The 18,303-nt window shown below is 38.3% G+C and overlaps 1 protein-coding gene across 1 annotated transcript in view; it reads left to right on the top strand.

Annotated features, from left to right (window-relative positions):
- SGK1 (serum/glucocorticoid regulated kinase 1) overlaps positions 1–18,303 on the top strand; it is a 97,833-nt gene that overhangs the window by 59,151 nt on the left and 20,379 nt on the right. The window contains exon 3 of the mRNA XM_081829046.1: positions 9,070–9,145. Within this exon, the coding sequence (XP_081685172.1) occupies positions 9,070–9,145 (76 nt within the window). The remainder of the gene's footprint in view (positions 1–9,069; positions 9,146–18,303) is intronic.

Raw genomic sequence — 18,303 nt, 5'->3', positions numbered from 1 at the left:
TACATGCCAGGGGGAAACAGCTAATGCAGGATCTTCTTGGAACACTCATAGGCTCACGTTATTATTCTGCTTACTTCCCAGAAGTTACTTCCCTCAAGTGTTCTGGCTGGGATCAGAACCTACACCTCTTAAAGCTGAAATTCAGTACTTAGTAAAACTATCCACTTCTCCACGTGTTATATATATGTTTTTCATTCCCTGAAAATTTTCCCACTTATTTCTCCATGGGCCTAATGACTTACCCACTGAATACCAAAGACATGTTGGATAAAGAATCATTGTCAAGATGTATGATTAACTTGGCTAAATGCTAACACAGTTTCGCAATGAAAACCTTCCATCTCTGCCATTCAAAACTTTGTAAAAGATGTATTCATGGTGTTTTTGCTTATGCAAAAAATACATTTCATAATTGTCAGGTGTTGTTTTTAACATGTGTTTCATATCAGATACAAGAAAGGTCAAATGAGATCTTAAAAAAAAAATGTTGGCTGGATCTGCTATAAGTGAGTCTTCCAGCACATCTGGGAACCTCTGTAAAAAATTAACTCAACATTCTGGACTCTTGGGATGGCCAGATTATTAACTGGTTTTGCAGAAGCACTCTGTGAAAGCCAAGGCATATAAGAAATATTTTTAGACCTATAGACCATTAAATACTGTATAGTTAGCCCACTGCATGAGAAAAACAGCAGGTAGTTAGATGGAGGTGTCTAGTTCCATTCGCAGAGGGAAAAAGAAACCATGCATTTGTTGGCAATTGCATTTGACAATTTAGACTCTAGCTAAAGTGTTATTGGAAGATTGAATATCAGACTTTTTTATTAAAAGAAAATTAAACATTAAGAATTATAACAAAGAGCAAATTATAATCACATTGGCCTTGAATCTGACATAGCTCCTGTATAGGAAAACAGTAGGAACATTTTTTCCTAGGACCTCACATAAAATCCAGATCCAGATTTCTGTTTCTTCCCCCTCTTGTCAAATACCTTTTTGGAGGCAAGCTCAAAGAGAAAAATACTAGGGAATATTGTCATTTGCACTGAAAGATACTCAAGACATTTCTCTTTTCCCCATAATGCCTAGGAGTAGGTGTTTGTTCATCATTTAACTTAGGCCTGGAAGTCATCCCTTATGTTACCCTTGTATGGTACAACGACCCTGAAATCGCCATATTAGTTTCTTCCCTGTACCCAGTGGATAAATACGACTTAATCCATGTGACTTCTTTTTGGCAGAAGTTGGTTTAAGCATGACAGAGATTCCTGAGAAGTTTAGAACTATGCTGGGTCTCCAGTCTCCTCTCCCCTCGCATGGGGTCCTGGCACTGGTATTTTTTTTTTTTTTTAAGTTTCTCATTGCAATATGTAGCCTTGATTGAGAACCACTGGAAAGCAATGTGTCTTAAGGAGGGGAAAGAAAAATCTAGTTGTGGACTAGACACGGACTAGTCATGGACAAATCCAAATGATGTATTGAATTGAGCCTGAACCTATGCACAGTTTTGAAGATGATTCTTCCCAGCCACCTGTGGTGTATAGTCATAGATAATAGTCTGCAAGAGGAATAGAGCCAATCATTAATAACTTTTTCCAGTGAATGTATTTGGTAGCACCGTACAGCCTAAGCAGTTTTCTACATCTTTATGCAAAGAAAAATAAATCGTTTGAATGGAATGTCAGGAGCTAAATAGCAGGCCAGGTCCCAGCCTTACCGTGAGGCAGGCCTGCAGTTTCTTCCACTGCTATGCATTTCTGGAAGCATCAACTACTGAGTTAACCCCACTGTCAATCACTTCAGGACTCCAACTCCAGAAATTCAGGAGGGTTAAAACCCTAGAAGAAATGAAGACATGTGTTAAACCAGCACATTTTGGCATAATGATTATCTCCTTTAATTTCTAAGAGCTTAAATTGAGGGGGGCTTACAGACTTCATTTTTAATTGTTTAGAGATTAATAATTCAATCATTTAGCACATGTTTACTGAATGCCTACTGTGTGCAAGCAACCCTCTGGAGGCATATAAGAGACCATGAAAAATGAATGAGACAATTGTATATTAAGTGTCACAGGGAAATAAAAAGCAGAAAGGGAAAGACATTTCCATTTTAAGCAGGGTGTCAGGAAGGGCTTGACAAATGCCTGGAGGATGACATTGGAGCAAATACCTGGAGGAGGTGAGAATTATGCAGATATCTGAGCAAAGAAAGTTCTAGCCTGAGTGCTCAGCAAGCACAATGCCTGGAAAGAAGTCTTTTTTAGCTGGTACTATTTAGTATATAGATAATTCAATTAACAGAGCAAACTTTTTCCATCAAAAGATTCTATCTCTTCTGGCCTCCAATCTGTCATGATTCTCCTATTAACATGTTTGATTGTATGACCATGGCTAATAACTCTTATCAATTATTGAGCCCTACAGGGAGCTAAGCCTAGGCCTAATCCTAAACCTAACTTTAACTTTGCCAATTTTTCCAGTAAAGAGACTAAGGCTAACAGAGATTATGTAACCTTCCCAGGGTCACTCACAGAGCCAAGTCTGGGGCTGCCATATTTTATTACAGGTCTATCTGACTCCAAAGCCCATGCTCTAAACAGCCATATCTAATTATTTCTATCAACTTTGATCTAAAATAAATGCAAGGAAGCTTCCCTTAACCACAGTGGAGGTATTGCAAACAACATGAATAACTTCTGGCTATCTGTGTGACCTTCTGTAAGTCACTTTACCCCTTTCAGAATTTGTTTTCCCATCCATTAAATAAGGAGGCTAAACTAAGTCATGTGTTAAATCCATTCTACCCACAAAATACTATTATTCTGTGATACATTAACTAACGCTGGCCCCTGTACCATCTTTTGAATCCTACCAAACCAATGATGTAGTCAGTGAACATGCAGTGATTGCCTTTTCTGAGCCAGGCACAAGCTACAAATACCATGCCCCCAAATAATTTATATTTAAGAATTTAATTACATGCTTTGGTACAGATTATATAAAGGTTTGACCTGGATTCCAGTCAAACCAACTCTGTATGTCTTCTTTGTTTTGTGTTTTAACTTACAAATGAAGATGTGTGATTGTTGGTTCTGATGCTATTACTGAAAAGTAGCTAGGGTGGGCTCCCTTAAGGCTTCTAAAATGACCACATATTGGGGTGCATGGGTGGCTCAGTCAGTTAAGTATCTGGCTCTTGATTTCAGCTCAGGTCATGATCTCAGGGTCAAGGGATTGAGCCTGGCATGGGGCTCTACACTCAGTGGGGAGTCTGCTTGAGATTCTTTCTCTCCTTCTCCCTCTGCCCCTCCCTACTGCTCCCTCTCTCTCTCAATAATAAATAAATAAATCTTTAAAAAATAAAAAATAAAATGACCACATATAGCCTGACTCCCTACTCATGTCATCCTATTTATTGCCTCCATAGTGCTCATCTCAACTGCCAGCATTAGAAAACAAGTTTCATGAGGGCAGGGACACATCCATCTGGTTCCCGACTATTCCACTCAGCATTGTCCCTACCATTCAATGTTTTCCACAAATATTCATTCGATGAAATGTATAATTGAATTAATTTCAAAATTGAAGAGAAATCCAAGTTTTAAGGAACCAACATCAGTTCTCAACAGACATCTTGAAATGTGAAGACTTAGACTCTATCCCTTGATCAGTCACTCACTTAAGCTACATTACCCACTAGTCCTCAGTATCCTCCATCTATGAAGCAAGGAGGAAGGTGACGTAAGATCTCTTGCAGCTCCCCAAATCTCTGATCCTTTCAATTCTACTAACATCTGATTCAATAGAGGTTTAACTTGGACATCTTGATTTTATGTAGACCAGAGGTTGAAACTGAAACGCTTGCTGGGCCGGTTGGAAACATAAATAAGCAAAATGGGCTGGATGGTAAATTGTCTTAAGCAATTCACAGTCACAAAGGCCAAACCGAAAAATATAAAAAACCAACAAGAATGCAAGTGAAATAAAGCCTCCAAAAGAAGAACATTTGTCTCCTTGCTTGGAATCACAACTTCTGCAGGGGCCAAGAATAGTCCCTATGCTCCATATCATATGGATGTAATTAATGTTAAGCAACTGAACGATGATAAATCATTAGTTCACCCAGAACTATAAGACGTAGAATCTCTGTTGAGATCCTTTGACGAAACTCTTGACAAGACTCTTGCTGTCCTTGTGTACACTGTCAGATTAGTGATACCAGATACACAGACTGTGGGATGTTTGTTGAAGTGAAACAGTGTGGATGGATTCTCATCCTGCCATGAGCAATGTGGAGGATTAGCCCAGAGGTAGAGGCTTGAGAACCACACGCCCCGCCCTGCTCCCCGCTGCCGTCCACAACTGTGCAAGCGTCACCACTAAGCACCCAAAGATGATATGGTCTGGGTCTGGTCTGGGTCGGAGAAGAAGCAAGTGCTGCCAGAAGGACCGTAGGTACAGCACAGGAACCAGGGCCTACGTGTGCTCCACGAGCTCACCACGTTAGCTGAGGCACAGTGTAGAGTGGTTTCTTTAGCTGCCGAGGACTGTGGACAGTCATGAGCACAGTTGACCATCCTTCCTGGTCCCCAAGATCCAAAGCTCTGAAATATGTTGGACTCCTCCATCTTCCCTCATTTTTGGTCATCCCTCAAATCTTACAAAATCATTACAGCTGCCCTTCACAGCCATCTCGCCCTTTCCATTTTCACAGTGCCCTTGCTCGTCGTGCTCTCGTCAATGTTTCTCTGACAAGGCAGCAGCCTCCTAATCTCCTCGGCTTTGGTCCTTTGTGACTCTGGTCTTTCATACAAACTGCCAAGGCTCTTGAATTCCCTCAGAGTAAAGGATTCATTGACATTCAAAGTCTTTCACCATCTGGCTTCTATCTAGTTTCCAGTCATTTCTCCCATGAGCCTTCTATTCCCAAGAGATTGTTCCACCAAGAGTTGCCTAACCATATGCCTTATTAAGTGTTGCTCCCACACCTTTGTTTGTATTGCCTCTCCCACCCTGGATGCTTTTCTACTGCCTGTCCACCAGTCCAAATGTTGCCAGTATTTTCCAAACCTGCTCAAGTCCTCCCTCTTCTTTAAAGCCTTGCTTGACAACTTTGCCCACACTATTGCTTCCTTTTTAAAACATGGACAACATTTAATAGCTATACAACCTTCTTCATCTTGGATTTAGAGGTACTTGATATGAGGTTCCATAGACATCTTTGTGGATGTCTATGTCTTACTCCCAAAATCAGAAAGTAGGATCCTAGTGATCAATGCATTTCCATTGTACCCTTATAACAACCAGGATAGCCCCTTGGCCTTAAACAAAAGCTAAATAAATACTTGTTGGATATAATGAAGTCATCCAAGAGAAAAAAATCAAGGAAGACTTTTCTTCCCCTGGATACACAGAACTTAATTTAAACTTAATGTTTGCGGGATGGCTTTACATCCTGTGATTGCATCTAGAGGATGTTTTTTAAAGCTTCACTAAAGCAGTTTAAGAAGCAAAATCTTATTTGCCTAGATATAAAGTGTTCTTGCTTGCTTTTGAACATCATGTAACCTGAGATGGGAGAGAATCAACTTCCCTGGTTAAGAAGAAACAAGCATGTTGAGAGTTCCTATTGTATTTTAGGGAGAACTATGACTTTAGCAGCAAAGTATACTGCATACTTTAGTAGCATTCTGCTAAAATCATAAAAAGTCATACACAAATTATAAATAAGTCAAAAGTAAATCAGGGACAAATTCATATGTTCTGATTTATTTTTCCTATATCATCACCACAGGTGATTTTTAAATTATTTATATATGCATGTACATTTATTTATTGTGGATCAATGTTCTTTAAACCGGGATAAGATGGAATGAGGAAAGGGGACCATAGGCGTTTCCTTTCTGGCAATCCTACAAATATTACAACTTGTCATTAACTGAAGGCATTTTATAGAATTAAGATTTGGCTCATTTCTCATGTCAGTGGAATCTCTAATGATTTATTCACAGGTTCATTTCCCAGAGCTTGTCCAAAATTTCTGAACATCTGACATCTCCCTAGATGAGTTATTCTGATGCACCCTACCTTCTAATATTAAACTACTTCTATCCTTGTTTCAAATGCCCTTATCTTTCTAATGTTCTAATGTTATAGTAACTTATGAAAGTACTTCTAGATCTCAAAACTCTAGGGAATAAGCATTCAGCAATGACCTTCTAGAAGTAATCCTCTTTCCTTCACCTTCACACTCTAAAACTTTCCATTCTATTAGGGAAGGAGATTTTCCCTCCTTTCCCTCCAGGGACATATTAGAAGTAAGTTGGAAGATAGTACCACTTCTATTAGAAAAATATTTTTTTAAGATAACCTCCCCCAAAGGCCTGTAAGGTTTAAGTGAGTGAGACTAAGTTCCATTGACTTTGTTGAACTCACAACTTTAAAGGATCTCTTCCTAATCATCAGTTCCAAATTGCTCTGTATGCAAAACAGTGCAAGGGCTCATTCTGTTTTTCAGAATGTTTATGCTGTCATTAATTAAATAAATAAACTTTAACAGCCTTCATTAAACTTTAATAAATCTAATTATGGTTGAAATTGTTGGTTGTGCTAATGGCATGTGGTTATGGAAAAAAAGTCATTAGTTAAAAACATTCTAAAGAAATTATAGATGAAGTGTCATGATGTCTGGTATTTGCTTCACAATATTCCAGCCTAATAAAGAGGGGAATAGATGAACTAAGATTGGTAAAATGGTAAAGTGTTGAAGACTGTTAAAAGCTGGATAATGGGTACATAAATGGTTATTATACTGTCTACTTTTGTGTGTGCTTGAAATTTTTACCTCAGTAAAGAGACTTAAAACCATTTCATGAGGAACAGAGGAAGGGAAGAGGCCTGCTAACCTGGAAATGAGAGGCTCAGGTGAGACAGAATAGCTACTCTCCAATATTTGAGGAATTATTTCTCAAGGAGAGCAGATCTGTTCTGTGCAACTCAAGAGCAAAGTTTCAAGGATCCAGATTTCAATTCAACTTGTAAAGAACTTTTAACAATTGGAGCAGTATTTTAGTGGAATATGTTATTCCTTTGAAGGAATTTATACTGAGGCCACTTAGTGAAGTTTGAGGGATTTTTACATTGCTGGCTCAAAATGTCATCCAGGGAATGGTGCCGTTCCACACATTCTTTTTTTTTTTCCCCTGAGATTTATATTTTCATGATTTTCTTTTACCACAATTTAACTTTTGAAATCATGTTTCCTATCAATTAAAAACACATTACACTACCAGAAAATTCCATTAATAAAATGTAGACGACTTCCATTTTTATTTACCAAATTGTTTATGTGCCTATCTGATATATTCACAGATGGAGGAGGGTGACCAATCCCTAGATTTTTTTGTGTGTGGTAAGAACAATTACCATGAAATCTTCCCTATTAACAGATCTTTTCAGTGTACATTACAGTAATACTAACTTCAGGCCCAACATTGTTCAGCAGATCTCTAGAAATTAATCATCTTGTGTAACTGAAACTTTATACCCACTTCCTCAACTTCCTACTTCCCTAGCCCCTGGCAACCACCATTCTACTCTCTGATTTTGCATGTTTGACTATAGATTCCTCTTAGAAGTAGTATCATGCAGTATTTGTCCCTCTATGTTTGGCTTATTTCCCTTAGCATAGGTTTATCCACGTTGTTGCTGATGGTGGGATTGCCTTCTTTTTTTTTTTTTTAAGATTTTATTTATTTATTCATGAGAGACAGAGAGAGAGAGAGAGAGAAGCAGGCTCCCAAGGATCAGGGACCCAGATGCGGGACTCGATCCCAGAACCCTGGGATCCTGACCTGAGCCAAAGGCAGACGTTTAACCATCTGAGCCACCCAGGCACCCTGGATTTCCTGCTTTTTAAAGGCAGAATAATATTTCACTGTATGTGTATACCACATTTCCTTGATCCATTCATCTGTCTAGAGACATGTAGGTTGTTTCTCTCTCCTGGCTGTTGTGACTAATGCTGCAATGAACATAAGGGTGCAAATAATTCTCCGAGATCCCGATTTCTACACGTTCTTTGGTAGTAGCTCACAACAAGAGAAGGAGCTCATGCCAGATTGCAAACTGATGCACTGCTTCTTTCATCGGTAAAGACCTGCTATGGAGAGAAAAGGCCAGCTAAATATTGTATATATAATATGTATATGTATATGAAATCTATTTCATAGATTTCAGGGACTTTTCACAGTAATCAAATTATAGATACAAAATATCTATAAATGGAATGTCCTTCTTAACCCTAAGATTTATATTTCCCCAATTGAAACATACTGGAAAGCCACACATCACATTAGTATAAAGTTGCACCCAAAAAAAGGATCATTGCTGTTCCCTGGAAATTATTGTGAAGAATCTATTATTTGGCTGTGCACTAGGCAGAGATGTTAGGTTGAATGCATTATATATATATATATATATATATATATATATATATATATATATATTGCCTATGCGTATGTGCTATTTTAAAAATATAGATTCTGTTATGATTATAAAATAAGAACTCATTTTACTTGTTTCAAGTTTTTGTTCAAGTTCTCTTTAGTTAACATATAGTGTGGTATTAGTTTCAGAAGAATTTATTTTAAAGTGCCACTGAATTAAAAATAGCTCTCCCTTATGTATTTTCCCAAGCATATATACTGAAAGTACCATCTCTATTACGAAGAAGTCCAAAACACGTTTCATGTGATAAGGGTCCTTACGTTAATATATTGCTAATCCTACAAGGCCTCTGCGTACAGCTGTATAGTTTGCACACTGCAAAAAGCATGGGAGAAGGGAGCTAGTGGAAGCTGAGTTCCAGCCCCCAGGTGCTTATCTAGCCATAAGCCCTGGCGGTGAAACTGCGTCAGGTCAAGGGTCACCCACGATCCCAATTTGCCCAGGACGGCCATATGTGCTAGCTTCAAGCTTGGACTCTTGCCTATAGAACTGTAGGTTGGAAACAGCTGAAACAGTGAATCCATTTTCACATCACTTCTTTTCTCCTTATGTTTTCAAGGCGAAAGAACCATGTAATCATGCCAGCATCCTGACCAAGCCTGACCCAAGAACCTTCTGGACTAATGATGATTCAGGTATTATTGGAAAAATACACTCTGGCCCTGTGATGTACAAGAAGCATTCTGTAGTAAAGCCCTACACAAAGGCAAGGTTTGGGGGGAAATTGTGTTTTGTTTGTTTGTTTCTTTGTTTATACCTAGTCCAACACTTGACTATACTTCATATATATAATTGATATATATGTGTGTATATATATGTACATTATATATGTGTATATATACATATATATCTGTATATGTGTATATATATATATATGTATATATAATACAAGTCCCTTTGTTTTATTTTTTAGTATCTAAAGATATATATGATCAGGCATAGCTTTATGGAGTGTGAAATATCTTCAAGCATTGGGGGTAACAGAGGAATGAGTCTATTTCCTGGAGTGGAGGACAGAGGTAACAGATAAGGTGGGCAAATACACTGGCCCAAGTTTCTCTTCCAGAGGAAGAAGTAGATTTAAAAAACCCAGGGTGAGTCACACTTGAGAATACTTAGTGGAGGGCAGGCATGACTTCTATCCGAGGGTATAAACTTAGAATCAGAGGAATGTCACTTTCTGAGATCAGAGAGACTATGCTTCAGGATGTGTAATTAAAAATCACCCTCAGACAAAGAGTATGGTATGGAAATGGAAGACTTTTTTTTTTTCTTTTTCACAGTTGGGACACAAGGCCTAATTGCATGAGGTAAAAACCCACTAGAAATAAAAAGAGAAGGTTAAGCCAAAGGAGCTAAAATACCTAAGAGAGTGTTACTAGAGCTTTCCCCGTTTCTAATTAAATAAGATCTAATTCAATAAAGAACAGTAGTAGAGCAGTAGAGATGATACCCCATATTTGTATCAGGCCTCACAGCTTTATGAAGCGCATTCACAAGAATGTAATTTATGTGTTTTCGGCAACCCTGTGAAATAGGAGGGGCAGCCTATCCACACCGTCCCTGTGTGAGAGATAAAATCAGACCCTGAAAGAGGTTGGCTGACAGATCCAAAGCTCATGACCAGAAAATACCAGAGCTGGGAGTAGGTCGGAGAGCCTGCTGGCCCAGTTCTATAACATGCTTCCTTAGAAGAAGAAGCCGTCTTGTGAGAGCCAACGTGGGCTAAGTCTCTGCTTTAATCTTTCCTTTGTAAAAGAGAGTCAGAGACTATGCGCATTGGCAGAAGCTGGAGCGGGGCCGAGGAAGGAAGTACAAAACCCTCTCGTGCCTTTTTTTTTTCAAAGACCAGGCTTATAGTCTAAACTTACTATCAATTTTCTCTATCAAAGAAATTATTCTCTCTTGTTTTCTGCCTTTTGAACAGAGATGAAAAGCACGAAAGTGAATTGGCCTATTTATGCCATCATTTCGGGCCATTAGGGGTACAACCGCCGAAGAAACCAGCCCTCCCCTGGCTAGCACAACTATTAAGACCCGCGGCACACATGTTGGGAAGAAGCTACATAGAGCAAAACATCCCAATTAAAAAATAAAAATACTGTTTTCCAGGGTAACTGCCCCAGTTTGCAATCCCACCAACAGTGCAGGAGGGTTCCTTTTTCTCCACATCCTCGCCAACACTCATTATTTCTTGTGTTTTGATTTCACTCTAACAGGTGTAAGGTGATTGTGGCTTTGATTTGCATTTTCACATGATGATTACTGATTGTCTGTTGGCCATCTCTATGTCTTCTTTAGAAAAATGTCTATTCAATTTCTCTGCCCATTTTTAAATCAGATCATTTGGTTTTTTGGTGTTGAGTGGTGTAAGTCCTCTATATATTTTGGATATTAACCTTTTATCAGATATGTCATTTCAAATATCTTCTCCCCACTTAGTAGTTTGCCTTTTTGTTTTGTTGATGGTTTCCTATGCTGTGCAAAAGCTTTTTATTTTGGTGTAGTCCTAATATTTATTTTTGCTTTCGTTTCCCTTGCCTCAGGAGACATAGATAGACAATGTTGCTAAGGCTGATGTCCAAGAGATTCTGCCTACGTTTTCTTTAAGGAGTTTTATGGTTTCAGATCTCACGTTTAGCTTCCATAGGTTCCATACAGATTTTAGGATTATTTGCTCTAGTTCTGTGAAAAATACTATTGGTATTTTGACAGGGACTGCATTGGGTCAATAGATTGCTTGGTGTAGGATGGACATTTTGATGATATTAATTCTTCTAATCCATAAGCACAAAATATCTGTATATAATATGTCATCTTCCACTGGTTGCTTTAATCTTTTTAATCTTTGGTTTTTGTCAGTTTGACTATGATGTGTCTTAACTAGAATCTGTGTTCTTTAAGATGTAGACCCCTCAGGTTTAGGAATTTAAACATCCTTCTAGTCTATTAGTAGTTTTCTTAGAATTTGAATCTGAAAGATGCAATTATTTCTGCTGTGGTTTCTACACTGCCCCGTGTCCTTTGTTCTTCAGCATATCAGCAGTCCAACTAAAACTTTTCCTAAATGCCTTCAATTCTATTAAGTGTAAACACAAGCTAAAGCAACTTCATAGCCATCCTTCTGCAACATGCAAACATGTGAGCCTATAAATGGATCCTTTACAAAGGCAATGTTCTAGTCACAGTATGAATTTTGTTACGGGCAACTTTTATCAACTCCTGAAATAATTGTGATAAAATTATTCCATCATTTCCTACAGCAAATGTATTTCAGCAAATGGCATATTTCCATTCAAAGCTAACCATCATCAGAGTATTTTACTTATTTGACCTAATGTATAGTCTCTTGATACACAGTTTAAGTAGAGTTAAATATTAGGGGTAATTAGTCCACACTGATAGAAAGAGATGCTAAATTTTTTTTTGAAATAAAAGCATACTGAGGGTTTGTGCGCCCTGAAATCTGGTGAGACTGTCTAGATATTTCATACTCACTGTCTTTTTGCGTGACCATCAGAGGACAGGACTGGCTTGCTCAGTTGCCATGCGCAGATATGGTAGCTGGAGAAACAAAAGTAATTTTTAAAAAAAGTTGTGTTTTTTTTAACATAATATAGAAGTAACATTTCATCATAGGAAAGAAATGGAAAATAGAGAAAGGAAGAAAATTAATCGGCCATAATCCTACCACCCACACTTGTTTTCATTGGACCGGACTCCCGCGCATTCCCAGCATCTGTCCTGACAATGAGCAAACAGGCTACACAAGTTTAGACTCTTTCCTATTTTCTTTGTTTTTAGGCTTTGAAACCTGAGTTGTTTGTTTTTGCACACCTTTGTTTTTCGACTGCTGGTCCTTCAGTGGCCTGTAACATTCTCTTAAATTAGAATTTCCAGGTAGGATGAGTTTCTCCACACTTTCAAAATGTGTGTTTTTCCCAGTACTCGTACTAGCTACACAGATAATGCTCTTTGCTTAGAGGAAGTCAGATAATGAAGTGGTTAAACAATAAGGTTTCTTTTGCAAAGGCATGATTTTAACTGGGCACTTGATGTGCCAGGTAGGAAAATGGAACCCTCTGATGTTCCCTCTGGGCTTTGATTTAAAGTCACCTTTTCACAAGAAAATGTAATTCTACCCTTGGGATTTTCAGAAGGTCTATATTTCTTTCAAGCAAAAATTAAAGTGCAAGAATCATTATTGCGCAATTTTTTTCCAGAGGGAAGAAGAAGTGATTTATCTCTTCTGTTTTTCAGGATTACACATTGTTTCTTTATATTTTCTAATGAGTCATCACATTTTAAAATTCAGCCCAAATTTCTGGGGCTGTGGAAATCACTATAAAGTGGTATATTCATATTTATTCAGAAGCAGTAATAGCTTATGTACCAAATGTAGAAACAAAATGATTCATAGTTTAAAAACATATGGACTACAGAGATATTTCAGTATTTCAGAGAATACGTAAAATTAGATCATTGAATTAATATAAGGAGAGGGAGGACTTCATTATATAGATTTTAAAAAGTGAAGAAACATAATTTCTAGACTTTTTTTCTTAAAAAGCAAAATGCTCTCATATTTATATCTAGAAAATAGTTGCTTCATCCCTCAAAGTATGGCATTATCTCACAAAAAAGAAAAATGTGACACAAGCTGAACAGGATCTGCTTACATGGAAACTTTCCATCTGGTACATGCTGGCCAGTGTAGACTTTGCCTCTTGCCATTGAAGATAAACCATTTAGTAAGAATCTATGGATAGGTGAAAATCTTGTAAGTGGACTAACCTCATTTACTCAGGTTCCAACTACAGAAAGGTAGCTATCTCAGTAGTAAGGTCATCTTACCCAGAGTGAGGAATCCCAGAGTCCACCTAGCTTTTGACTGCCCCTATTTCTCCAACTCAAGCTTTTCAAAATCAGACTTGGTATTAATTTCCTCCGTCATAGATCAGATAGCCATAATCATCCTTGGTTTCCTGAACCACACATTTCTTTCAGTCAACTGGACCCAAGCACCCTAGAGCTGACCAGCAAGCCATTTGGCCAGGCTTGCCAGTGAACATGTGTGGAGCAACAGGAAATGGCTCAGCTGTTCACCTTCCACTGTGGCTGGTGCCGTGAACTCCTAAGAAGGGCCGCCTGAGTTGGCCACCAACTTCAGTGCTTTTTACCCGTGTGACTTGGACAAACCGTTTCATCCTTCTGTACTTCCCATTCTTTCACCTGCAAAAAATGGAATATTTATAATAGATTGCAGAGTTTTGTGACGGTTAAAGGAAAGAATGCAGGTAAATGTACTCAGAACTATGTCCAGCATATAGCTTGGGATCAACTTATGTTAGCTCTTCTTACTTGTAGAAAGAATTATGTCATTTATACAAATCTGAGCACAGATAGTCCTGCTCTATTTAGGGCTTATGAACCATGGGCTGAAAGAATACATTTTATTTTGTTATTTTGTTATTTATTGCTGTTACTGTCTCTTATTTTACCAGACCTATAGCTTGTGTTTTTTATTTTCCTCTCTGAACCACAAAGCTCATTATTCACTGTCAACTGTTATCTGGTTCCCCAGACACAAGCCTGATAAGTTTCCTGAAAATAGACATATGGCTGGACATAAAATCCTCAAGCTGGAAAGAACCTTAGACATGGCCTAGTCATTTAGATAAAATATCACCTTCTTCAGCAAGGATCTGTAAAGCAAGACACTTTGTTTTTACATGACTTTAACCTTTTACAATGGTTTAGAGGGTTCCAAGTTTAAGGACGAGTTATTTATTCCAGTGAGTAGCAGAGTATCATTTCAGAACTCCTCTGTTTAAAGATAGAGTCATGCTCATCTAGCATTTAAGGTACGTTTGACGGCAAAAGTTTGTCAAATCTGATCCTCCTGATCGTCCTGCTGTCAAGTGTGTGCATATGTGACTGCAGACTCAGTTCAGCTCAGCACAGAGAAGCCCCCTCCCTCTCCCTCGGACCGTGGAAGTGACGAGTTTAGCTTTCTGAAGCTTTACAGTTGGGAGCCAAATCTGTTTCTGCCTCTGTTGAACTCACACTTGTCTCTTCCTCTGTGTGATGACCAAAATTACTTGTTATTGCTGCTGTTTTACCCAAGGCTGACCTAACAGTGTTTCACAATGACTGAATTTTCTGATCCCCAGAACTCTTTTTAAATGTTTGCACACAGTATTTCCTTGTGCCCATTTTACCCAGATCAGTCATTTCATGTCTAAGATCTTTGATTTTTTGTAGTATTAAAGGGCATTTTATTATGGCTAAAATGGTACCAGAAAATTTTCTCACTTAAAAAAATGCAAGGAAAGTAGATTAAATTGAACTTCATAGTTTCCCCAAAGTTATCTTTCTCACATTTTAATGGATATTTTGTTTTATTAGTTTGCATCAGACTAATCAGACAGCAGATTTGAGTGGATTTTGGTTGTAGCTAATGTGAAAGTGTCCTGATGTATTTTATTATTTTAAACGTGCTGAAATAATTATGCCTCTGACAGTTTTCTTCTTGCTCAAGAAGAGTGCCCCATAATACATGAGACATAATACATGAGACAATATTTCAAGAGGTTATATGTCTGTCATAGGAGAAACTAAAGAAAAAAGGGTTTGGGATTGTTGTCTTAATAACAGAAGCATTTTATTGAGTCAAATATAAACATAGCTTTCAAAATTTGAAGAAAAATTACTTTTTAATTTTACAATTGTACATTAGAAAGAGAACAGATCAGTGACTAATAATGCAAACAGGCATAAAATGGCCAGGGATGAAATGGCCCTTGGAAAGGGGCAGGTGTGGGATAGAGAGGGAGGTATTGGGAATGGAGGGGTGGGATGCATGGGGGCAGGAGGAGCAGGGGGATATGGAGAAGTATATATACCTGGGATGCTCAAAATGAAAACAGAATTGGAATTTAGGGCAGGGAGGCTCCAGCGAGCCCATCTGTAAAATGGAGAAGTCATGGAGGTAAATCAACTCTAAGATTCTTCCTTACTCAGAAACTCTTATTCGATGAAAAAGGAAATTGATAGTAAAAAGGAAGTGCAAACGAGTTTCGGAGAAAAAAAAAAAGCTCAGTGTGGGTTGGGGCCTTTGGCATAGACTTCAATGAGCAGTGTAGCTCTGGGGGCCCATCTTTCCCTCCTCAGAAACCTGTGACACTGGGTGTTGTATCTAAGTGATGAATCGCTGAATTCTACTCCTGGAACCAAAATTACGCTGCATGTTAACTACTTAAAATTTAAATTTAAAAAAAAAGAAAGAAAGAAAAAGAAATATGTGGCGATCAGCTCTTCCATTGATTAAAATTTTGGCTCTTAGAGGAAAATTTTATATGACTAGTTCAGCTGTGCTCTTCTGGTAGGTATTATATTACATAAAACACTTGCGTTTTCAAATTGTCCTCTCATACCTCCCCTCATCTGATCTTTCCAATTGCCCTGTGGGATTAGCAAAATGGGTGTTAACCCAGAGGATACTTGAAGAAGTTAAGTGTTCTGCCCAGAGCTAACTATTGAGTCATAAACACTAAAATACAGAACTGAAACCAGATCTGGAAACTCGTCCAGCTCCCCTGCTATAACCTCACAAAGGTAAGAAGGAAGTTGTGCAATGAAAGTCGCTTGAATGTGGACACAAATGTTTGGGGAAAGTACAGAAAGTCAAGAATGAGATTCAAACTGAGATGTGGCCTTGCCAAGGGGCTGGGGCAGCTGGGGAAAAGGGGAAAATTAAGGTAAGTGCAGGCTTTGTTTTACAGGAGGGAGGTATAGGGTATCCCTTCCTGCCCGGCACTCTGCTGGGTTCTGTGGGGAAAAGGAACAACGGCTTTTCCCCTTGAAAGTTCAGGTAGATAAACTGGACCGACACAGGTAGGCTATGAACAAAATAATGTAAATCCAAGGTAAAATAGTTACAGCTGCCTCCAGATATGTGAAGGACTGTCATTTGGAACAGAAGGGGAGGCAGATTATTTCACTGGTTAAAAGCACAGCTTTCGGTGTCAGAAAAATCTAGATTTGCATTCTGGTTTCACCACTTCTAGCTATGTTGCATCACACAACTAATGCTTACCCCTTTAAGCCTCAGGTCTTAAGAACATAGAGGGGGAGAGTAAGTTCTTCATATGCTTCTTATGAGGATTAAATGAGAAACTGCATAAAAAACACTAAAGCATAGTGTCTGCCACTCAGTGTCATTCCAAGTTAGCTATTGTAACAGATGTACTGGACGCCCTACCAAGAGGAACACGTTCATCTCTACTTACCACGCGCCCCTGGCAACACTAGGTGTGCCGATGTTGGAATGTGTAGAGGAGCTAGTCCCTAAAAAAACTTCCATGAGGATATTTGAACATGGTCTACGGAATAACTTTAATAACTGATGCCGGTTGACAATGGCAGAGATCGCCTTGGAAGTAGAGGTGATTCCAGTGGAAAAAATAAACAAGAAACAGCTTGAGAAATGGGTTAGCAGGAATATCATAAGGAGGTTCATAGTTCCTGAGGGCCTTTTCACACTGATGGAATCTGTCCACAATTCTATGAGTACCGTGAAGTGAGAACAGCGGTGCTGGTCAAGTAAAAGCCCTAACTTTCCCATCTATACCATAGTTTCAAACTCTAAAACAAATAGAAAAAGAGAATTTAGTGTGTGGGCTATGAACGGTCCTTCACACACATGAGCACATAAATACAATAGAGCTAAGGTGAGTAGTGGTTGGGTTATTTTTAGAAATGGCAGGGAGTCTACAATGATCCAGCTGCATACCTTCATCCCATCTCTTGGTGAGAAAAATTATCCGAAAGCAGTCAAAATGAGAAAGGATGTCTCCGTGAAGAAAAATAATTGGCTTCTGTGGGACAGATAAGGTGTTAGATCCTGCAGCTCATGTTCTAACAAAGCTACCTGTGTTAGATAGTTTTACTCTTATTCCTGGAAGTCACCCTACCTAGGTCTAGTATGTGTGTTCTTCTTTGATATCTTTATGTAAATGTGTTTTCAAACATTTTCAAAATATTAAAATTTTCATATTTTCATAATATTAATGTCATATACAATGTAGATTCTATATCACACATAAATACACATAACATGTTGCATGTAATATTAATTCTAATCCTCTGTAACTGTTTTAGAAACGATATGGAAAAAAAAAATAGCAGTCCTGACGGACCCTACAAGGTCCCCATTAACTTTCCAGAAACTGATAATCCTAAAGAAAATGAAAATCCTAAGAAAAGTACACGGGAAGTGGGAAGAAATAAGAAGGAGGCAGAGGAGGGTGGCAAGTGGGGCTTAGACATAAACTGTGTATGTTGGGCTCATTTCTGCCCTTTGGTTATTCGTTCCTGTTGTAAAACGCAAAGTCATAAGGCAGTGGGCCATTAGTGATGCTTCCGAGAGCAGCTTGTGGACGTAAAGGTACAGTATTTACAATGTGATAAAGAGGAAGAAAACATGCTTTTGCTCCTAAAAGGTAAATTCAAGGCTTATGAAGCAGGACTTGCCAAACTAGATTTATGTTGCTATATAAAAAGGTATATAAACAACATGATTTGAAGAATGAATTCCAAACAGGTCTATCATGATGATCTATGCCTGTGTTCTAAGGCTTCCAATTTTTAAGCAATATTTTATGAATTGTGAAATAGAACCCATTGTAGATACTGACAGTAATAGGCCTATCTCTTTGGAATAGTCATTTGCTCTAAATGAAGGTAGAGTAGCATGGAATTTTAAACATAAAGCTTTATAAGCAAATAACAT

Source organism: Leptonychotes weddellii, chromosome 8 (genome assembly GCF_054177405.1).
Source record: "Leptonychotes weddellii isolate Sample4059 chromosome 8, ASM5417740v2, whole genome shotgun sequence".
NCBI lineage: Eukaryota > Metazoa > Chordata > Mammalia > Carnivora > Phocidae > Leptonychotes > Leptonychotes weddellii.
This window is presented reverse-complemented; position numbering and strand designations above follow the sequence as displayed.